This window comes from Pseudoliparis swirei, chromosome 8, assembly GCF_029220125.1.
Source record: "Pseudoliparis swirei isolate HS2019 ecotype Mariana Trench chromosome 8, NWPU_hadal_v1, whole genome shotgun sequence".
Lineage (NCBI taxonomy): Eukaryota > Metazoa > Chordata > Actinopteri > Perciformes > Liparidae > Pseudoliparis > Pseudoliparis swirei.
Window position 1 is genome coordinate 11,669,213 of NC_079395.1, and position 21,843 is coordinate 11,691,055.

The window sequence follows — 21,843 nt, forward strand, 5'->3', positions numbered from 1 at the left end:
ATGTAGAGGAAAAATAATAATTGAGGTTAAGCTGTTTCCCTATAGTGAAAGTTGGAAAAGTTGCTGCAATGTAAACAAGTCAAGATATTGAATACCGTTCAAAAGTTTAGGGTCATCCAGACAATTTCGTGTCTTCCATGAAAACTCACTTTTATTTATCAAATGAATTGAAAATTGAATAGAAAATATAGTCAAGACATTGACAAGGTTAGAAATAATGATTAATATTTGAAGTATTAATTTTGTTCTTCAAACTTCAATCTCAAAGGAAGGCCAGTTGTATAGCTTATATGACCAGCATAACTGTTTTCAGCTGTGCTAACATAATTGCACAAGGGTTTTCTAATCAGATATTAGTCTTCTAAGGCGATTAGCAAACACAATGTACCATTAGAACACTGGAGTGATAGTTGATGGAAATGGGCCTCTATACACCTATGGAGATATTTCATTAGAAACCAGACTCTTCCACCTAGAATAGTCATTTACCACATTAACAGTGTATAGTGTGTATTTTTGATTAATGTTATCTTTATTGAAAAAAACAGTGCTTTTCTTTGAAAAATAAAGACATTTCTAAGTGACCCCAAACTTTTGAATGGTAGTGTATGTATATATATATATATAAATGTGGATAGGTGACTATTCAAAAAAGTTATCATATGAACATCTGAATATCTGCATTATTAAAGTGTTATGAAACACACCTCAGCGGTATGTATCCAACTCCTCTGCTAGTTTGTTCAACAGTGATCACAACATTTTAAATCATAAGGAGAAAGGAACAAGTGACAAGAGATCCCCATCGATCAGGGACTGAAATGATGACGACGGTGAGCCTTCATCCGGTCGGTGCCTTATGGATGTAAACTGACACAAACTCAAGAGTTATGACCAAAAGCTCCAGCTATTTTTATTTAGGAGATTTCTATCATTATTATATGATCTCCATTTTTCAGTATGGTCGAACTGAAAGGAATTCAAGTTCTCAAATTACACTTGCTGATCCTGATCAGTGACCCAGATTTCTTTCTTGGTTACTTCTTTTCGTGGAATGCAGTTCTTCAGATGAATATCAGTCAACATGCTTATATATGCTATAACATCCTATTATGAGCAACCACTCAAGTAGTAGTGTGCACAGAAGTTATAGGTTAAATGCAAGAAAACTACCAGGCTACCGTCATAAATAAGTTTACATATTTTAGTAAGACTCCACAAGAGTTGTCTAACAACCTGAAGCTCTGAGAGGCTTGAAAGGAGCCGTCCCAGCAGGTCTCCAGCTCACAAGACTCCAGCTGCTTGGGCACAGCTGCGAGCCCTCTGGCTGAGACATCGTACACCACTCATTTAAAAACATGAGAAACGGGAATAAATAAGAAATGCAGCCGACGGCCTGGTGAAAACTCTCCTAAGACAAATGCTGTCCGAGTCTCAGCACGGCTCACTTCTGTGTGCGACATGCAGGAAGTCCATCGTAGGTTATTTTTCTGACACCAAACAGTTGATGACGAGGGGAGTACAGACTTGATGCTGCGTTGGACATGAGCCCAAATAAAAGCCAAGAAGACAGTTTGACGTGAGGAAAGCTAAAAAGAGTCTGACGTAACACGGCAGAGACAAAAGAACTCAGAGAAAACTTCTCATTTATTTGTGGTCAAACTGGAACCAGGTTACAACTTTCAACTCTAGAGCCACGTTCATGAAAAACATAGTGGAGGCCATGTGTCGACAAAATGCCAAATCTCCTGAGGCAGGAGGTAAAAATAAGTGCATTTTGTTTGGAGCGGGATTTGAAACAGATTAGCATTCACTCTTTAATCCCAGAACAGGGAACGAGAGTCAAAATTTAAACAGGATGTCTGGAAACCTATCAATATAATAAATATAAATACATCTTAGGTTTTCTCCAGATTGTGAAAAGGACATGACAAAAATAGCTTTTTTTTCTTAAACTCAATGCACTCACATAAATAAAGTGTGACAATGATTAATTACAATAGCTATAATAAACCTTAAGCTTTACAAAAATCAAAGTATGTTAGGCCCTTTGAAATGTAAGGCATGGGCCTGGGAAAGATGTTTTCTTCTGTCTTCACAGTAGGTGCACGTTGACACACCAATGAGAAGCAATACAGATCACTTTATACATTGTATTATGATCCATAAGTACAACCTGAAGATGTGTCAAACGGTGACCTTGAGATACTATTTAATTTCTTTGGGGTAACAAGTGAACAGAGTTCTACATGAATCAACTTTATTTTGTAATAAACAGCTGATTTGCTCACAGTTTACAGTCCTGCCTTTGTTCAATTTCATGAAGGGAAAAAATGTAGAAGGAAAAATGATACTTTCTTTAAAACCGTATTGCCAAGCATATGATAAACTGTTTTATAAAACTAACATGAGTCAGTAAACCAAGAGCAAACGGGGATTTATAGAAGAAATGTCACAAAGTGAAATTAACTGTCCATTGTATAATGTGTAGTTTCCTTTAGTTGGTAAATTTGGTGCTAGAGAAATAAATATCTTTCCCACATTATAGTCAAATGTTTCACATAAATCATCATCCAAAATAGTTTCTACCTGAGAAAAAAAAGAAAATAATGAAATGGATGAAGAAAACAATCTACAGAGTGTGATGGGAAACACAAGTCAAATAATATTATTGAACGCAAACTAAAGTAAATAAAAGTCCCAGCCGTAGTTTATAAATAAGTAGCCTGACAGGCAGTGGAGGAAGAGGAGGAGGACGATGAGGAGGGGTTCCTACGAGCAGTAGCAAGAAACAAAGAGGCCAGACGAAGAAACAAAGATCTGGAGCTGCATCTCTTTGCGGTGAGTTGATGAGGTGGAGCGCCGGAGAGAGGAAGGAAGTCACTCCATGATGGCTCGGTAGATGACAGGCTCGATGAAGTCCTCTCTGTACCGAGAGTTGATGACCCGTTGCCTTTTGGAGTTCTTCTTCACGTCGCTCTGGGAGAAGAGCTCAAAGCGCATGTCTGACGCCACCGACTGAGGACCAAGCGTCACAGATTAGTGCTTGTCGATCTCAAACACAGAATAAGTGTTATAAGACGCACTGCGGAGACTTTAAAACACGCTGGTTTCGCATAAACATTGACTATAAACATTGATTATAAACTTTGTACTTTACCATTCGGGACTTGACTCGTTTGGGAAGATTCTCGTCCAGAGTGTAGATGTCTTCTCGCTTGACAGTGATTTGTGACCCGTCCTCAAACTCCACCTGAACGTACACAGTCAGAGAAGGCACTGGTATACACATGTGCACGAAAGGTCCATTTGCCACCGTGTATTTTTAGGAATGCTGCTTTAAATGATTTATCTATTACATTACATGCTGCAAGACATTTACAATTTATTTAACTGTTTAAAGTAGAAAGTAAAAAGGTTGAGAAAAGCAACTCTCCGATGAGCTCTGAACTAACCGAGTGACCTGTTAGATACACTATATGCAAGTCTGTGTCAGTGTGACGGGGAGAGACTTGAAGGCGGGTTTACCAGGTACATGGGGATGGAGTGCGACGCCATGAACTTGGCTCCGTATATCAGCCCATCGGTCCATCGCACCTGAACAGCATCACCTTCAGCCGGCGGTCCGAGCCGGCCGCAGTCACGGTTCTGCAACGAGAGCGAAAGGTGAACTCGGACTTTGCACGAGTTTGAAACGGGGACGTCAACAACCTTTATAAGCCGATATAATTAAAGCCTCATTTAGTGTCATCACCCAACATCTTCACACTTGGCAGAGTAAATGTTGAGAAGCAACTCTACGAACCTCGATGTCCTCGGGGAAGAGGTTGTTGCTGTAGGAGCCGTCGTCGAACACCACCTCGTAGAAGGTGGCTGCGGTCAGCTCCACCACCTCACTGTGGTAGTAACGGGTGTTTCTGTATTTACAGATCACTCTCTGCTTCACGGACAGCTCACGCATGGACGCCTTGTTACGCTGAGGACAGAAACGCAGCGGTAACCCTCAAAGCTTATCAGTCCACGGCGCTAACAGCCACATCAGAGATAAGTGGCAGGAGTCCAAAATAAACAGCACGGGTCTATAAAGAGAACGCAGCGATGATCAGTCGGCTGGAGTGACACTGAAATGACTTTATGGTACAATATACAATGTGGTCACAACGCTCAATAACACACCAGCAGAGGAGATACCTTTGCAGCAAGTTACGGAGCGTTTCGTGACGTTCGTTCTGTCGCTGCAGAACTGAAAAGACGTCTCACTTCCTAATTAGTGAATCAAAGCTGAGCAGCACAGACACGTCCAATCATTAGAGTCCCTGGAAGTTGAATAACTACAATAACAGAAAGCTCTTCGTGCCAAATAAGTTGTATTTAACCATCTTATCATATGGGAAATAAAGATTTTTATTTAAAAAAGTGACGATGTGAAAATTAACATTCTAGAAAGCAAAAAAAACAAACAATGTTCTTAACCGCAGAGTAAATAAGCTTCATTTATGAGTGTAAAATTATTTCACGGTTGTTGAACACAAACATCTAGAACATTGCTTTCACTGAGCAGCGAGAGAATCTGTTGGCACTAAAACATTATTGCTGAACACAAGTGTATTGGTATCAGAACGCGGCTGGGTTTGGGTCGTCCCTGCAGCACGAGAACACGCTCTTTGTTCAGGCCTGCTGGTGAAGCCACCTTCCTGCAACACCAATCATCAAACGATGACTCCATGGCATGAGGAACAAAAAAACAAACCGTTTCAACATCATTACCGTATGTGGGATAGAATAGTAGTCGTCAGAAGAAACCACTCAAAAGTTAAGATAAAGTTAACGTGTCGTATTTTTAACATGAATCTCAAAAAGTACAGTAAAAAAGGCAAAACTAAGTCGAGTGATCAGTGTGCATCATGTTGATCGGATTTCGGTTTCTTCTCCTCAAACGTCCCAGAATATAACCTCCTCTTCGCTAGACAGAGGACGTATAAATGTAACCTATGTGACATCGTTCATTACTCTTGGCCTGCTGGTGTTCCGCTAGGTTACCTCTGGCATGCTGGGCGCTTTGTGCCTGTGGCAGGTGATGAAGACGGTAAACGGCCAGTCATCTGGGTGCATGATCATTCCAGCTGCCTGAGCGCAGGTGGGGTGGAACGCCGTGGAGCAGCGGCCGTGGGAACACTGGACACAGCAGCCATTCACCTCCCTCTTCATCCGTTTCCTGCAGAATGCACACTTCTACAAGCGTGGATGTGGTGTAGCGGTCAAGAGGAAAAGTTACGGGTGGCAGGTTGAAGCAAAGGAAGTACAGGGGAAGGAAAGGAAACAAGCCAAGTGGGGAGGATGAGAGGAAGAAAGATAAAACAAGTTATCAAAGGAAGTACAAGGCAGGCAGACCCAGACACGAACTGGAACACATATGTTCAGAAGGATATTACACAACTTCCCTTTGATTATTTAAGAGGGTTCTGACATCATAAAGTACTTATTTAATAATAATAATAATAATACATTAATTTTATAAGGCGCCTTTCAAGGCACTCAAGGTCGCCGTACAACATATTTTAAAAAAATGGACACAATTAAAAAGCAGAACAGTTAAAAAGAAAAACAGTTAAAAAGCAGAACTGTCTGCAGCAGAGCAACCAAGAGGGGAACAGGTCAGCCATAGGCCTGCCTGAAAAGGTGAGTTTTGAGGTGAGTTTTGAATAAAGTGATAGAGTCAATGTTTCTGATGTCAGGGGGGAGAGAGTTCCATAGGCGAGGGGCAGAGCGGCTGAAGGCTCGTGACCCCATGGTGGACAAACGAGCTGGGGGGACAGTCAGGTTGATGGAGGAGGCAGACCTGAGAGACCGGGTGGGGATGTTGATTTGGAGGAGGTGAGACAGGTATGGAGGCGAGGTTGTGGATGGCCTTGAATGCATGGAGCAGGATCTTAAAGTCAATGCGGTGTTTGATGGGAAGCCAGTGGAGTTGTTGTAGAACAGGGTGATGTGACAGATGAAAGGGTTTTGGTGATGATGCGGGCAGCAGCGTTCTGGACCAGTTGGAGCTTATGGAGGAGTTTCTGGGGGAGACCAAAGAGGAGGGAATTGCAATAATCCAAGCGGGAGGTGACAAGAGAGTGGACCAGGATTGCGGTGCTGTTGGGTGTGAGTGAAGGCGGAGGCGGTTGATATTTCGGAGGTGGAAGTAGGCAGACCGGATGGTGGTGTTGATGTGAGTGTGGAATGACAGTGTGCTGTCGAGGGCGACACCCAGACTCTTCGCCTGAGGGAGGGGAGACCGAGGAGTTGTCTATTGTAAGGGTGAAACTGGGATGCTTGGTGAGAGTGGACTTGGAGCCAATGAGGACAACCTCGGTTTTATTGCTGTTCAATTTGAGGAAGTTTGAGGTGAACCAGTCTTTGATTTCCTGTAAACAGGCACAAAGGGAGGGGGCGGAACGTGGAAGAGGGTTTGGAGGAAACATAGAGTTGGGTGTCGTCCGTAACAGTGGAATTGAATGTTATGTTTGCGGAAGATGAGTCCAAGTGGGAGGAGGTAGATGATAAACAGGATAGGACCAAGGACAGAGCCCTGGGGAACACCGGAGGAGAGGGGGGAGGGGTGTGATGTGAATGATTTTAACTGAATGAACTGAGTACGGCCAGAGAGATATGAGTGAAGCCATGAAAGGGGTGTGTCTGAAATTCCAATGGAGGCTAGTCGATCAAGGAGGATGGAGTGGGAGATGGTGTCGAAGGCGGCGCTCAGATCGAGGAGGATGAGGATTGATAATAATCCAGAGTCCGCTGCCATGAGGAGGTCATTTGTGATTTTGATGAGGGCTGTTTCTGTGCTGTGACGGGGGCGAAAACCGGACTGGAACTGTTCATATAGGTTATTGTTGGAGAGGTGAGTCTGAATCTGAGATGCCACTGTTTTTTCTAGGATTTTAGAGAGAAATGGTAAGTTGGAAATGGGACGGAGGTTATTAAAAATGTTGGGGTCTAAACCAGGTTTCTTGAGTATTGGAGTAACAGCAGCAGATTTGAGAGGTGATGGGACAGAACCAGAGGTGAGGGAGGAGTGGATGATGGCTGTTATCAGGGGTAGCAGAGAGGGAGGAGTTTATGACCAGGGAGGATGGGAGGGGGTCGAGTTGGCAGGTGGATGGCTTGGAAGTCTGGATGAGTTTTGATAAAACGATGGCAGAGGGGAGTTGGAAGCAGGATAGAGGTACAGAGAGGGGGGGGGGAATAAAAGTAGAAGGACAACAGGACGTATGAGGGGTCAGTTGCTGATGGATGGCAGCTATTTTAGTGTTAAAAAAATGACATTAGGGAGTTACAGTGTTCAGTGGAGTAGAAGTGAGGGGGAAGGGAATCAGGGGGGCGGAATGAATTATTGACCACAGAGAAAAGGGTCCTGGTGTTCCCAGCACCAGCAGTGATTTTGTTTGTAAAGTATTGTGATTTGGCTGAGGAGAGGGCATCTTTGTAGAGGAGGATGTGGGCATGGTGCATCTGTTTATGAATAGTGAGTCCGGTTTTGGTGGAAAGCCTCTCCAACTGACGTCCTTTGGCTTTCAACTGGCGGAGGTGAGGGGAGAACCAGGGGGCCGAGTGGGGGAATGAGACAGTCCGGGTTTTGAGGGGAGCAAGTGAGTTCAGCAGAGTATGGAGACTATCATTGTAAAGATTAACCAGATGGTCCGAGGTGTGTGAGGGGGTGATGATGGGAAAACTGTCAATGCCTGTTGTGAGGTCAGCTAGATTAATGTTTGAGATGTTGCGAAAGGATATGACACGTAACTGTTTGAATTTGGATAATGTTAAACTTAAATTAAATTAAATAAGCATGTGGTCGGAGATAGGGAGATCGACAGCAGAACAGTTGAGGGGAGTGAGACCAGAGCAACAGACCAAGTCCAAAATGTGACCTTTAGAGTGGGTGGGGAAGTGAATATGTTGTAGGAGACCAAAACTGTCCAAGCAAAAAGTGAAGTCCTTAGTGAGGGGATGATTAGTGTTGTCCATGTGAATATTCAGATCGCCCAACAGAATTATGTTGGGAGACAGTGAACAGATGTGTGTGAGAAGTGTGGTGAATTCATTGATGAAGTCCTTATTTGGTTTGGGTGGGCGGTAAATATTGACTAAAACGGTTGGAGTAGGACCATTCAGTTGTAGAGCCACAGATTCGAATGTCTGGGATACTGGCAATGATACTGATGAGACCTTCCAAGTCTCGCGGTGAAGTATCGCGAGACCTCCTCCTCTTCCGGTGAGACGGGGGTGTGCGGTGTAAACAAACCCAGGTGGAACAGACTCGTTCAGCTGAGAGAAGTCGTCAGGGGTTTGCCACGTCTCAGTCAGGCAGAGAAAGTCCAACTTGTGGTCAAGGAGGAGGTCTTGGAGTAGTTGTCCCTTGCCTGAGAGGGAACGGATGTTGAACAATCCAAAGTTGACGTCGGAGTGTTGGTTGGTAAAGCTAACGTTAGCCGACCTGGCTAGGCTGGCTAACGTGCTGTGGTCCACCTTCCTGCGGGTGTTTCTCGGGGGGTGGCGGCGGGTTGAGGACCAGAATGAGTTAATGGCAGTGGAGTTATCGATGCGGTGGTATCGTCCCGCTCCGCGGTGAATGTACCTCCGGCGGGGGTGGCGAGCGGTGTCCGGGAAGTGGTATAGTATAGGCGGAGGAGCAGATCGGTGGAATCTGAATTGGAGGAGCTCCGCGCTCAAGTAGTGGATCAGGGGTGAGACTGGGAGTATTACGAAGGACAGGACAGTCCACAGGAGCACAAAGCTCACAGCAAGCTTGTAGATCCACATGATCCACGGACAGATGTTCACCGAGCAGCGTAGCTGTCAGCGTTCGGGTAGGTAGGACGACAAACTCGCTGCAAACACAATTCTAACTAAACTAAACGGCTTGACAGTAAGCCCAGGATAGAGACTAGTTCGCCAGAAGTAGGTGGTCTGCTGCAAACTGTGCAAAAAATCGTAGAAAACTTTAAAAATATAAAATAACCGGAGAGCAGCGGCAGCTAAACGCGCCAGCGTTCACTCCCGGAATCAACGTTGATTTAGAAGTAAATCCATTGAGATCGAGACCTATAACAATGGAGGCAAGGCAAGCCATTGTGAACGAACTCCGATTTGATTTCCAGACCGACCGTGACTGACGACACAGTCTACCGTCAACATTATTTTCAAGTAAAAGAACCTGCGCCTTTACGTCTTTAACAAAAACTGTCACAGCTCCATTACGTACTTGAAACAGCATCCACTATTTGGAAACATGCAGGGGCAGGATTGAGAAGTGAAAGTGGTGAAGAACAGCCAGCGGGCGCCACAGCAGTTTCACTCTGGTTAAATGTGTCCTCAGTGAGAACCACGAACAGATGCCATCAGAGCACAACTCGGTTTACCAGGAATCTAATCCGTGTGAGTCACAACTACTTGGCAGTGGAAAAATAGAGCCGACTCATGCAGCCATAAATAAGTGAATGGGCATTGTGATAATAGTGAGATAGAAAAGACTTCTTGCAACCACCCAAAGTGCATTTATTGTACGACAATGAATATTCGTATTAGAGTACTTCTGGCCCATCGCATCATCCAGTATGACCGTTATGTCTGCTAAACAGGTCTCCCTATTTAAATCACAGCAGTTAGACCAAAACCTAAACAGATGAACTGTAGCGAGTCTTACCAGCTTGAACCGAGGCAGTGGGATAGTCGAGAGGTCGATGGGGCCTCGCTCAGTGATGTTGACAAAGCGAGCTTCCAGCACAGTGATGGCACACAGCACATGAACCCACCTGTGTGAAAGGCAAACATGACGGGGATTCAGGACAAACAACTCAATGTCCAGGAAGCAATGTTTCTAGAAATGTTAGAGCACGGATTAAATAAGTGAAATGTGTAGACAACAACTTGGAGTCCCGACAAAACAAAAAAACAACTTGAATAACTACTTCTTAGGGCTGCTGTAGTAAACCAAAGAAAACTTTAGTGCTGAAATTCTACCTAATCTTCAGCCATTCGAAACAAACTCTAGATTAACCAACTCAACCACAGTCCACGACATGCACTCTTCCTGTAAACCCACATTAATTACAACAAACATAAAAAAATATTTGGATCAAATTATGTTTGATGATGTAACTATTGCTTAGTTAGATGATAACAGACTCAAGGCCGACCAGCTTCACGTGCCATATTCACACGATTACAGAGATAGAACGAGCAGTCGAAGCAGAAATATTATAGATCTAGCAAAACGATTAAACTATTTAGAAAACAAACATATTGAAATATGCCATTTCTGATACGATCAAACAAAAAACGCCTGTTACGTCGTGAAGTGCGGGTTCAGTTTACACGCACACGTCTGAATAACTGGATGAGAATCCTCTTTGTTCTCTTCCATTCTCGTGCATTCATGAATCGACTCAAGGCGTTTGGTGTGAACGCAGCACAAGTGTCAGGAAAATGTAACGGATAATTTAATCACCTCAATTAATCCGATTACATTTCTTTAAATGTGCTTGCTGGCACTCGACTTAATGGCTCAACTATTTCAGAATGAGTAGATAATATATATGTGTATATATATATGTATGTGGAAATGACCATATAGAGTAGGAGTTTGAATATGTGTGTATGTGTGAATCTGTGTGGGTCTGGGGCCTGGGAACACATCCAGAAGTTTCTTAAACGCTAAATAAACTTTATGAACAGCTCAGCATACAGCGGCTTTGCCGATGTTCTGCATCCCAGACACTGTACACAAATGTACCACACTGTACCACACTATACACAAATTGACCACTCGCGAAAAAGCGCGGGGCTCTGCATAGAGTCTGTGAGACAGTCAATGCCAGCTGTGGCGTGTGGTGTTCAATGTGACTCGAGAAGGTCTGTAAATAAATGATTCCTTAATGATGTGATAAGAACTCTCAGCCTATACAACTTTAATCTAATTAATATCACTCCTTCATTAATGAGATCTTTGAGGAAGGGAGCTCCATTTCCTTCTGGGGGAGTGGCCATCTTATCCAGCGAGATTGAATTACCCTGCGCTGAAGCAGGTTCAAATTTTTGGTTGTGTTGCTATGGTGATTTTTGAAAACTTGCTTCGTGGAACTGAAAAGCCTCACTTGTCATCCTGAAAATTATCCAGCTAACTACGTTAGCCAGGTTCGAGAAATAGGGCCCAGCTCAGATTACCGTGACTACTATACATGTATGATATCACTTCAAAGTTGGGTAGCTTCTGTAATACAGCGTCTGGTTTAAAAAGTCACGCTCTTCAGTGGCAGCACTACGGTCTGCAAGCATTTCTTACTTGTCATCGTTGGCTCTCTGCAGAGCTCCGCCTCTCAGGGAGCACAGACAGCAGTCCTGGAGGAATACAAATGCAAAACAATGCATTATTAAAAATAATAACTCCTTTATTTTCATCACATCTAAATCCTGCTGTTTGGATATATGATGTTCTACTCTATATTTTTATGATAGCTGAAACTGGAGATAACCCAGTCTGTTCTACTGGATGTCATGGACAGGTGTAAATAAAGACATAACACTCCTGTGCACCTGGCAGCTGTCAGGAATGCCAGACTGCATTTTCTTAAAGTCCTTAAAGTGTTTCTGGTAACTGACAACTTCCATATGCTGTTTTTATATACAATTTCTGTTCAAACTTTTCACCCACAACAGTTCTAGTCCGACACACCTTTCACCACAGATATTACACAATTTACCATGGTAAAATATACACAATATTAGAGGAAACCTTTAAAATAAATCAATTGTCCTAGTAATCGGGTGTAGATCTTAGCCGGTGTAATAACGCATGGAACGGCTTGAAATTCACAGCATTTGACGTCCTTAATACTTCAATAAAATAAATTAATATAATTCTCATTATACAAGGAATGTCTTGCATTCTATTAAAAACAGAACCAGTGTGAAGCCAAAGTCTGAGGTGTCACAATTAAATTTAAAGTGAAACATTGCTCACTGCTGGTCAAAGGTGTTTGTGCCTAAAGAAAGGGCAACATTCCTCAAGTTTCCAAACAATCTATTGTTCTGAGCAGGCAGGAATGCTGAAAACATCGGAAGTCCAAAGATACATTTTACAAACAAAGTTGGGGAAACAAACTCCTCAAACAATAATGCGCAAAGGAAAGAGACAGTCTCACCATCTCAGAACATCGGACGCAGGAGCAAAGAGACACGACTTTACAAGTGTCACACAAGCTGCTGTGGTTGTTAATCATGTTAAACTATGAGAGTAATATACATTTTAAATCAGAAAAAACAAACACCTGCAGACATTACAGATGTAAGACCAGTCAATTTCATCTTTAAAAAAATCTATATAATTATTTTTACCACACAAATGAAGAATTTACGCATAAGTCACATATCTCTGTCCCCACTGTTGACCATGATCACTGGACTTCCTGTCACCTAATATTCTATAACACGAGGCGATCTGGGATAAGAGCAACTCTTTGCTGCTGTATTATTGGAGTTTGGCTATTAACTGTTTGATAAGCAGTGAAAATAATTTGCATAGCAATAAATAATGATCATCTACACAAGGTAACCAAATGAACTGACCTCCGTCGTGGCATTCGCCTCACAGCGGGCGCACAGCCAGTCGTCTACTTCTGCTTCATCCCCATTCACACCGTAGCAACCTGAGGAAGAAAAGAACAGGTCACATATTTCATCCCACAGTCATTAGTCAGATTTGGCTGGTTATTTAAGATAATTAAGGGAGGGAGGGGGCTTAAAAGATAGCTGTTTTTGTATAAAACTGTGTATGACAGTAGTTTTATGCTTAAGAATAACAAAATATCTGAATGTATTGTATGCCAGATTAATTTAATTACCAATCCCCAAAGTGTTTCTTCAAAGAGGCATATTTCATTAGATACCTGTTCATCACAGGAACGGGGCTTACTTGTATGTACGCGGACACAACACTGAGCACAGCTGACCAGCCGGCTGGTCCCATCTTCGGCGACATGGGGGTTAGACAGCTGACCCTCCCCGTTTTCATTGGTCTTGCTAGATTGGGTGTTGAAACACATTTCAGGGATGAGCGGCTTGGACCGCTGGTGGCCTCCTGGACGGTTCACCAACGTCACGCTGGAACTCCCACTGTCGGAGTCAGACTGGAAAAAATAAAAATGCCCAGAGGATTGTTAAATGATAATCTGATGGATCCAACCCTCACTGAACGCCTATTGCCAAGTGTCAGACGAATGCACAACTATGCGACAATTATAGATGCAAAATAATGGTAGTTTACATGAATAAAAAAGTAACTTCATAAACACATGCTTCTAGCTGTCACCTCATGGTAAGTGTAGAAGACGAGGCAGATGGAGCAGTAGGGGGCCTGCTGGCCCATGCTCTTGTTGTACTCCCTCTCGGCCCGAGGGTTATATGGGCGACACTGCCACAACTGAGTTAACGGCTTCGCCCACTCCTCTTTCTCCTCTTGCTCAAACTCCTCCTCTATGTACTCTTCTGCAGATGATGGGATGGAAAACAGAAACACAAGTGTGCATGAAGGAGGATTACGCATAAGAATTAAAGCCATGATGAGATCATGTGTGGAAAAAATGAAAATAGAAATGATGTAATGAATGAAATGATAATTAGAACAGGACATTGTACTATGCCTATAAATAAGATGTTTAGTAAATAAGCTTCACACAACATACTACGACATTATGCAGATGAACAACTGCGTACCGTTGTCACTGTGCACCTCCCTGATGAGAGGGTGATGACGGGGCAGCTTGCAGAGCTGGGCCTGCAGCTGTTGCTTCTTCACGACAGACTTGCAGTAGGACTGCTCTACTGACACCTGCTGGAGCAAGAAGTGTACAGCAACACAAAAATAAAACTTACAAACTGGGATGATACGGCTGTAGCTGTAGCAATGAACAGAGCAGATGGATTGAAATAAATTGTAAGATCTGTATGCATACATTTCCTGACAAGTCCACATTGGGTCCATCAATCCCTTTGAGAATTTGGCCACAGCGAGTAAGTACTTACATGTTGTTTCTGAGTGATCACCTTCACCTTGTCACAGATTGGTTTCTGGACAGGACCGGTGTGATTCGGGCTGATCATGCCACTATCCACAAGGTTACTCTGTAGATTGAACAGCATAGATGACATAAAACATTCAGACATACTTTGGAATTATAAACGAAAAAGTGTATTCTGCCATCAGAGAGAATCAGTAATACAACTGGGCTCTAAGATAAGTAGGTAAACGTAATGCAAGAAAAACTGCACCATTAAAAAGTCACCAAAAAGTCATTGTCATTAGTACCAACATGCACAATAGTAGTATGGGGTGAATACATCACTTCTTGCATCTTTGGCATGCGGATAAAACCAAAACAGACCTTTCGCTTGTTGTTCTTGGGGGCGTAGATCACCGGTTTGCTCATCTCTGGGAGATGGATCTGTGGATGTGTTTTCCGTGTAGAATTGCAGGTGAGCTCTACTTCAGGCTTCTTCACTTCCGGCCTCTTCACTTCCGGCTTCCTCACTTCCGGCTTCTTCACTTCAGGCTTCTTCACTTCAGGCTTCTTCACTTCAGGCTTCTTCACTTCAGCAGGCATCGATATTTCCGGTGTGTCCTCCTTTTGGCCCTCCTCGACAAGACACTCTGCTTCCGACTGATTCAGTGATGCGTCGGTACCAATAATCTTAGATTCTGACTGTGGCGAGGGCTGAACCCGTGTGTGGGTTAATGTACAGGCTTTGTGGTGGAGATTCCGGGGTTGATGCTCTCTAGCATAGCTGTGCACCAGCAGCTGTGTGTGAGGCTGCTGCTGCTTCTTTTCTATAGAGTAGCTCTGCACCTGAAGAGTGTCTTTTGGACTCAGAGTTCTGTGGAAGAGCAGGCTGGCTACCCCCATTTTGCGGGACGGCTTAGTGGTGGCGTCTGTCCATGAAGGTGCTGCTGAAACTGATAAATATCCGTTTCTGTGCTGGGACTGAGAGATGATCGCAGGTGCACGAGTCTTGGTATAATGTGGGGGGCGGCCTACATCACTGTTACTTTGAGTTAGGCTCCTGTGGAAAGGCTCCAATAAAGTGAGCTTGGTTGGTGTGACAACCAACTTTGGTGGGCCTGTAAATTTAATTAGAGATATCCATTTAGGAAGCGATGGTGAACAACGCACTTTCATTACACTCTGCTGCCCGACAGGAAATTAAAGGGTAATGCACAAGTGATAATACCTTTATTTCTCTTGCCATCTTGTGACATGGTACGTGGAGGTATAAGGCTGAGCCTGGGACGCTTCCCATACTGCTCCACATCTTCCTCATCTTCATCCTTGGGAACCACTTCCTCGGGCACTTCCAGACAGACTCTGTGTCTCTTCGTCTCTATCCTCTGTGTCGTGCTGAGGACCAAAAAGAGGAACATAGGACATTCGTTTTTTTCTGCTGCTGTGAAATGAAACCGTGTCAAATACCTCTTACAAATAAAATGTTAATACTATAATTCAATACAACGCAAAACTGAAGCATTAAAAAATAGCCAATAGTGCTGAAATGTTTGAGTGCCCTTTGGCAAGCCACTTCATTTGCTTCAGTAAAACGTTTCGGCGGCCAACAGAGAAGACTGTAGAGCGCTCTTCGTGTGTAATGGTGTCTCAAGCCGCTTTCCCACTGGACGGACACCTTACCACTGACCTCCGTTCTTTGTTTTCAGTGGGAAAGGTTAGAATATGAATTAATTGCCAGGTGAAATAACGCTGCAGTAATCACAGGTATCATCAGCTCCAGTTTGGCCAAATAAAAACAAACTGGTAAAATGGCACCTTCATCTCCTGGAAAGGGGCAGAACTGTGTGAGCTATTTAAACTACGTCTTTCTTCTGATGAAAGAAAAAAAACTTCCACAAGCTAATTTTGGTGGGAAAAGGATGAAGCTGTACACGAGTTTGGAGCAGGGCATTAGCATGTTCCAGTAATTCTCGCTGATTATAAATAAATGAAAGTGTGATTTGTTTTGCCTAGAGTACAATTTTTATATTTTCTCTGCTGTAACTGGTATTTAAGCAGACAGTAACTTGAATTAAATAATTATTTATTGTATATTATAGAGTAAGTACTGTCAGGTTTTACAGCTCCTTTTACAGAATAACTAGCTTTCTTCTATATCACTTCACAAAACTCAGACTAATAAAATCATAGGGATGATCATTTCCAGTCACTTTAAAAGACTTTGCTTGGCAGACATGCCGATGGGTGTTCCCAACAGAGAGTACAGGACTAATAAATCACAGCTGTACTCAAACATGAACTGTAAAAACTACTCTAACAAGTACACATATAGACAAGAGCATTTCTGTCGTAGATGACGCACCTCTTTCGCTCCCCGTCATCCCCACCGCCCTCCATGGAGTTACTGGTCCTGATGTCATTAAAGGACTCGCCCAGGAACTCCTTCGCCTCTGGGGTGGGCCGTGTGTGGTCAATGGGTAACACATCTCGCCCTGCCAGCCACTGCTCATAGCGATCTGGCTGGAATTTCTTCACAAACACATCCATAGAAATCTTCACCATGTCTCTTCGGCATGAGCACTAAGAAGGAAGAAGAGCAACACAAAAAGACTTATTCAAATGGCGAGTCTTCCAGGTGATAAAGTTGCATGTAATCGATAAACATAGTTGATAATACTGTAGGTTTGGATTTCTATGCCGTCCTTTGGCGGTCCTCACCAAAACAGCTTGCTTGCCGTACTCGATCCATCTCTCTGTGGCGAAGTTGGTGGATTCTGCACAGTTGAAACCGTGGTTGAAACCAGCATGATAGGCGTAAGGGAACGTTACCATGAACTCACCAGCCTCCTGAGTAATCTTCAGGAGAGGCAGAAAGACATTTTAGTAACTGCAGTTAATACATTAGGCTTTGTTCAGTGGGTATGAAGAAAAAGGCTGTCTGTGAGAAAAACTCAAACAAATAACCTCCCTCATACCTTTTCAAACGGAATGCCATACTTCTTTAGTATCGAGGGAGAGATGAGAGTCATCTTGTGCCTTAAAAAAGCCTCACAATTTTGAAAGCTACCAGGAAAGAACCCTAGAAGGAGAGAGAGCAGATACATGTTATAGTCCATGATAGTGAACAGCCTTATAATGTAACAGATAATAGTGTGTTGGTCTCTTACCTTGAGCCAAGCGCTCCAATCGTTTCCCATGCTCTGGAGGAACACAGTACCTGCAGATTCAAATTAGTCTTCTTAGTCACAGTGCAGTGATATGATGGATGTGATAGTGTGGTGTTAGATTCTCAGAGATACACAGTTGTGTGGTGGCTAGCACTAACGCCTCACAGCCAGAGGGGCCTGGTCCTCACCCAACACATCAACTTCCCCACCCATAACCACGGTCACATCCCGGACATGGTGCGTTCCACTGGAATCACCATCAACCACCTCTTTGGTTCTGACCCCACTACCTCCAACCACGTGCTTTTTATTTTGTATTCTTCGATACACGATTTTTGAACGATCATGACTCAAGGCTCCACTGTTCCTGCTTCTGCACATATCAGTAACCGTGGAATCATTTTTGATCAAACACTCTCGTTTGAACACATCAATCACATCACAAAAAGTTCTTTAAAAAAGAAGCTCTGAAACACAACTTGTTGTTTCGTTTCTTAGTCATGTCATCTCTCTGCCTTGTTTATATTGTTATTACTTCTATTTTTACCATGTAAAGTGCCTTTCAGTACCTTTTAAAAGAACTATAAAAATAGAATGTATTAATATTATTAGCTGGGCCCTTTGTGGAGAGTTTGCATGTTCTCCCTGTAGCAGCGTGGGTTCTCAGGCTTTACCCCTGCCTTCCAAAGACATGCAGCTTAAGTTAATTGATAACTCTAAATACGTGTGAGCACAAAAGGTTGTTTCACTATAAATGTCAGCGATAGTCTGACGACCTGCCTTTGCCCAATGACAGCTGGGATTGGCTCCACCCTAAACAGCAGGAGCAGTGAAAAGATAACTGATGGATGGATTCTGGAATAAAACAGCCTGCTGCATCGATGCTGTAATGTCACTAATATGAAATAGCAAGCCTCTGTTTTCTATGTAGAAGGCCACTTTTTCTGTAAATGACACCAATGTTCATGTTGAAGAGAAGAGTGTGTATCAACATTCAGTTCTACCAGCACATATCCCCAACTGTGGTCGCTCTGTGTTTAAATGAGAAGTGGTAAATCAATATTTGTAAGATTATTATAACAATTTTATAAGAATGTGTAACAATCAAATGCTGTATTTCTGCATCTAATCGAGAAAGAAAAAAACCCTGCGTCGTACCATGATTTGGGCTTTCCATAGTGCAAGTAGTTGATACTATAGAGGTCCATGTCCTCAGTGTGCCATGCAAAGGTGGTCTTCCACATGCCAAAATACAGGTAGGGTGTATTAACACCCTCAATAGTGACGCCGCTTTCACATTCCACAGTATCCAAAATAGTGTCAAGATGGCAAATGTTCCATTCTTTGACATCCTGCAGAAGTGGAGAAGATAATACAAAATCAACCGATGAGACTTGAAGCGGTGGTAAACACCACTATGTTCAGTAATGCATCAGGTACACAGATATCAATTGGAAAACCCATCAAAATTCAGCAATATTCCAGGAACAAAATTCAAGAAATGTCAACTCACAGGGCCATATAGAGATCCATTGACATCGGCCCCGTATATGGGAGGGTTAAATGTCACGTTCTTCCAGTACTTCCTTTCAAGCTCCTCAAAGTCATCATAATGTGGACTACAGAACCTTTAAAACAAATAAAAAAGTTCCCACCAACACTATTAATTAACTTCAACCATCAAACAGTTAAAAAGGCAGTTGGCCACTTTCAATTGGAGATGTGACAGATTTGTGTATAACTGATGAGAAAATATGACAAATGAGATTCTCACTTGTCACTGTTGGCCATCTTGCGAAACTCTCTCACGGTCATGGACTTCTTCTGAATGTTGTATTGGGTGAAAAGGCCCGACTGGCCCGTCACCACCTGCTGAATGGGTGCTGGGATCACCAAATCGTCTATATCGTCATAAGATTTTCTGGGCTTCCAATCCTTTGGTGGGACAATCTTGGAGGAGGAAAGTGGACAGTGAGTTACTGCCAACAAATATGATCCCATAAACACTAGAATGGCTTTGAAAATGTCCCGTTTGAACACATGCACTGATCAGTCCTTACTTTAGCCAGGCCTGCTTTGTGGGCTCCTTGGGACTCCACATATGCAATGTAGCGGCTGAAGTTCTTGAATTCCTCAGGAGTGGGGTAAAAAGTCATGATCCCCTTGGAACCATTGCTTTGGGAAATCACAGCTGACGCCATCCCAAAACTCAAAGGAAGCTCCTGCAAATTGTGAATAAATGTTGAGATATCGCAATTAAATACATCCTAAATCATTTATTCAAATATTTACCAGAGACGGGTATCTTTAATTTCGCCCTTAACGTTATAACTCAATCGAATATGAACATCTACAATTCAATGATTAAAACAATATGTAACAGTAAGTAGCTATAATAATATGGAATTGTATATTTTTTTATAATTATTTTTCAGAATTTCCAAAACGTTTTTACATAAACGTTAACTAATGTTAACTGCTTTGCTTGGTAACCTGAGTGATAACGGCTCAAACACGGTAAATCATTAAGTGGGTGAGTGCGTGTTGCTGTAAGTTCTGGACATTCTAAATGACCTCTACTTTATATTGTTAAATAGGTAGTTTATTAATCATTCAAGGGGAACTTTTTTCACTACAGCAATATTTATACATTCAGTTAGAGTCATTTTGAAAGAAATGCACATTATATTGGAAAGAAAAATAGAATAATAAGAAAAATGCACAATATATACAAAGATATTATACTATTACATTAAATAAGAAAACAGTAGTGCAACGATGTAGCAAAGAAACAGGGGAAGGGTTGAGTTATTGATGATTTATTGTCTTATTGCAGTGGATGAATGATCTCCTGTATCTGCCCATATGCACACAACTCAGTCTGTTGTAAAACGTGCTCTGCTGTCCCTGCACTAGGTGGTGGAGAGGGTGGTCCGGCTTATCCACAATTGATAATAATGTGTTTAGTGACCTCCTCTCCACCACCTTCTTCAGACAACAGGCTGGTTCTGAATAGTAGAGAGAGCGTCACTTAGCCGGGTGGGACATGGCTGGTAAACTACAACCGGTGTTACGGTTTCATAAGCAACCATGTTAACTGGCGACTTTGAACCGACCGCGTCCGTTGTTGTCGAAGTTACAGACAGCCTTTGAAAATAGGAAGAGAACACGTAGCTCCTCTTGTGAATGCCACATTGTTTGCACAGTATTATTGTGTATATGGTTTGACACCAAGCGGCATTCACGAGGACAGCTATACGTGTTCTCTATCCTAACTACGGCAACAACATACGCGTTCGGTTCTAACCTGTTAAACCGTAACACCGGCTCTGATTGGTTAAACCCACGTCTCTTTAATTCGGCCCAGCCAGCCACATTAGATCATTTGCTAACTTCGTACAACGAATATACCCGGTTCATATAGCTTAGCATGAGCTAATCTCATAGCATAATGTTTTCACTGGTATTAAACGCGCTTTTAACGTTAATGCCTGCAACGTAACGCAAGTCACACGAGGGCCGACATTAACGTATACTACTGTACTTGGCGTGAACTCGCCATCTCGCTCTGGTGCTGTGTCTGAAAGGGGAGTGATAATCATAAGACAACTAAGGTAGCTATTAGCCCGGTTCACGTTAACACCGTGATTGGATGGGACTACTTCCTGTATTACAGAACACACTACCGCTACGTTACATTATTACTCATTCGTGTGGCATTTAGCAAACGTGAATACAGCTCGCGTTAACGTAGGTTAGAAAAACAGAGCTATCTCATTTCTATAAATCCAACACGGATGTAGGTTGACGTGTACAGACAATACAAATAAGATTAACTTCCAATTGCCATGTCAGTGATATCAATTCCAGGAAATAGTCTCCGCCCGAGCCCTAGCATCGACATTAGCTGTGGAGCTGTTCCGGCTAGTTTAGCCACCAGATTAGCATCGTGAGTTAAGAAGCTAACATTCTAAGGCAGCAGTAATATAACTCGACATGCAACAACATACCGCCTCCTCTCAGTTGGTTGGGACCTTATTCCGTTGCGTTGCAAATATATCGTAATCAATACAAAGATCATTTAGTTGCACAGGAGAGAGAAGACAGCTTGCTAACAAACCCCCCAGTGAATAGAACAGTATCCTCCATTACCACGTCTACGCATACACACGCAACTCGGATTTTGTTTACCACAACACGCATGGGACACGCTCAGCCAATCAGAGGGCTGCTCTTCTGTCCCGTGTGTCCGCATGGATTATAACTGTAGTTTAAATCTCGTTGTTGTAAAGATTTAAAATATCATCTTCATGAACCGAGATGTTGTCTATGTGTATGCACTTTGGATTTAAACTATAAATGTAAGGAACAATTTTCTAATATTTAGAAGAGAACATGGTCCAACAAAAAGACGTTCAGGCAATACATTTTTAAACATATCAATATATGTATATGTGTCAGTAATGTCTCAACTCATCCATCTATGTTTACTGATTACAAGGTAATCCGTTTAGCATGTACTGTTCGTATATCCAGCATTGACAAATAAACTTACATTATTTGTATTAGTGTTACATAATAAACGTAAGAACGCGATGAAACGTTCACATGATAGTTTGGGGGAATTGATT

At 42.7% G+C, this 21,843-nt stretch overlaps 1 protein-coding gene across 2 annotated transcripts; it reads right to left on the minus strand.

Moving 5' to 3' along the window:
- Positions 1–1,629: 1,629 nt before the first annotated feature.
- LOC130197641 (lysine-specific demethylase 4A-like) lies at positions 1,630–21,343 on the minus strand. Of its 2 annotated transcripts, none has more exons than XM_056420411.1 (23): positions 21,223–21,343; positions 19,273–19,434; positions 18,987–19,162; positions 18,726–18,840; positions 18,371–18,564; positions 17,213–17,262; positions 17,021–17,124; positions 16,764–16,901; positions 16,408–16,625; positions 15,274–15,440; positions 14,430–15,163; positions 14,071–14,169; positions 13,762–13,876; positions 13,358–13,533; positions 12,962–13,175; positions 12,616–12,695; positions 11,333–11,388; positions 9,695–9,803; positions 5,041–5,232; positions 3,806–3,976; positions 3,529–3,648; positions 3,161–3,253; positions 1,630–3,018 (listed from the first exon to the last, which is right to left on the minus strand). In XM_056420411.1, the coding sequence occupies exons 2-23, from the start codon at positions 19,411–19,413 to the stop codon at positions 2,881–2,883; spliced, it is 3,600 nt and encodes a 1,199-aa protein (XP_056276386.1). In that variant the 5' UTR covers positions 19,414–19,434; positions 21,223–21,343; the 3' UTR covers positions 1,630–2,880. The 2 variants fall into 2 exon arrangements, with proteins under 2 accessions (XP_056276386.1, XP_056276385.1); XM_056420410.1 differs by having other exon boundaries at positions 13,762–13,879.
- Between the last annotated feature and the right edge of the window lie 500 nt (positions 21,344–21,843).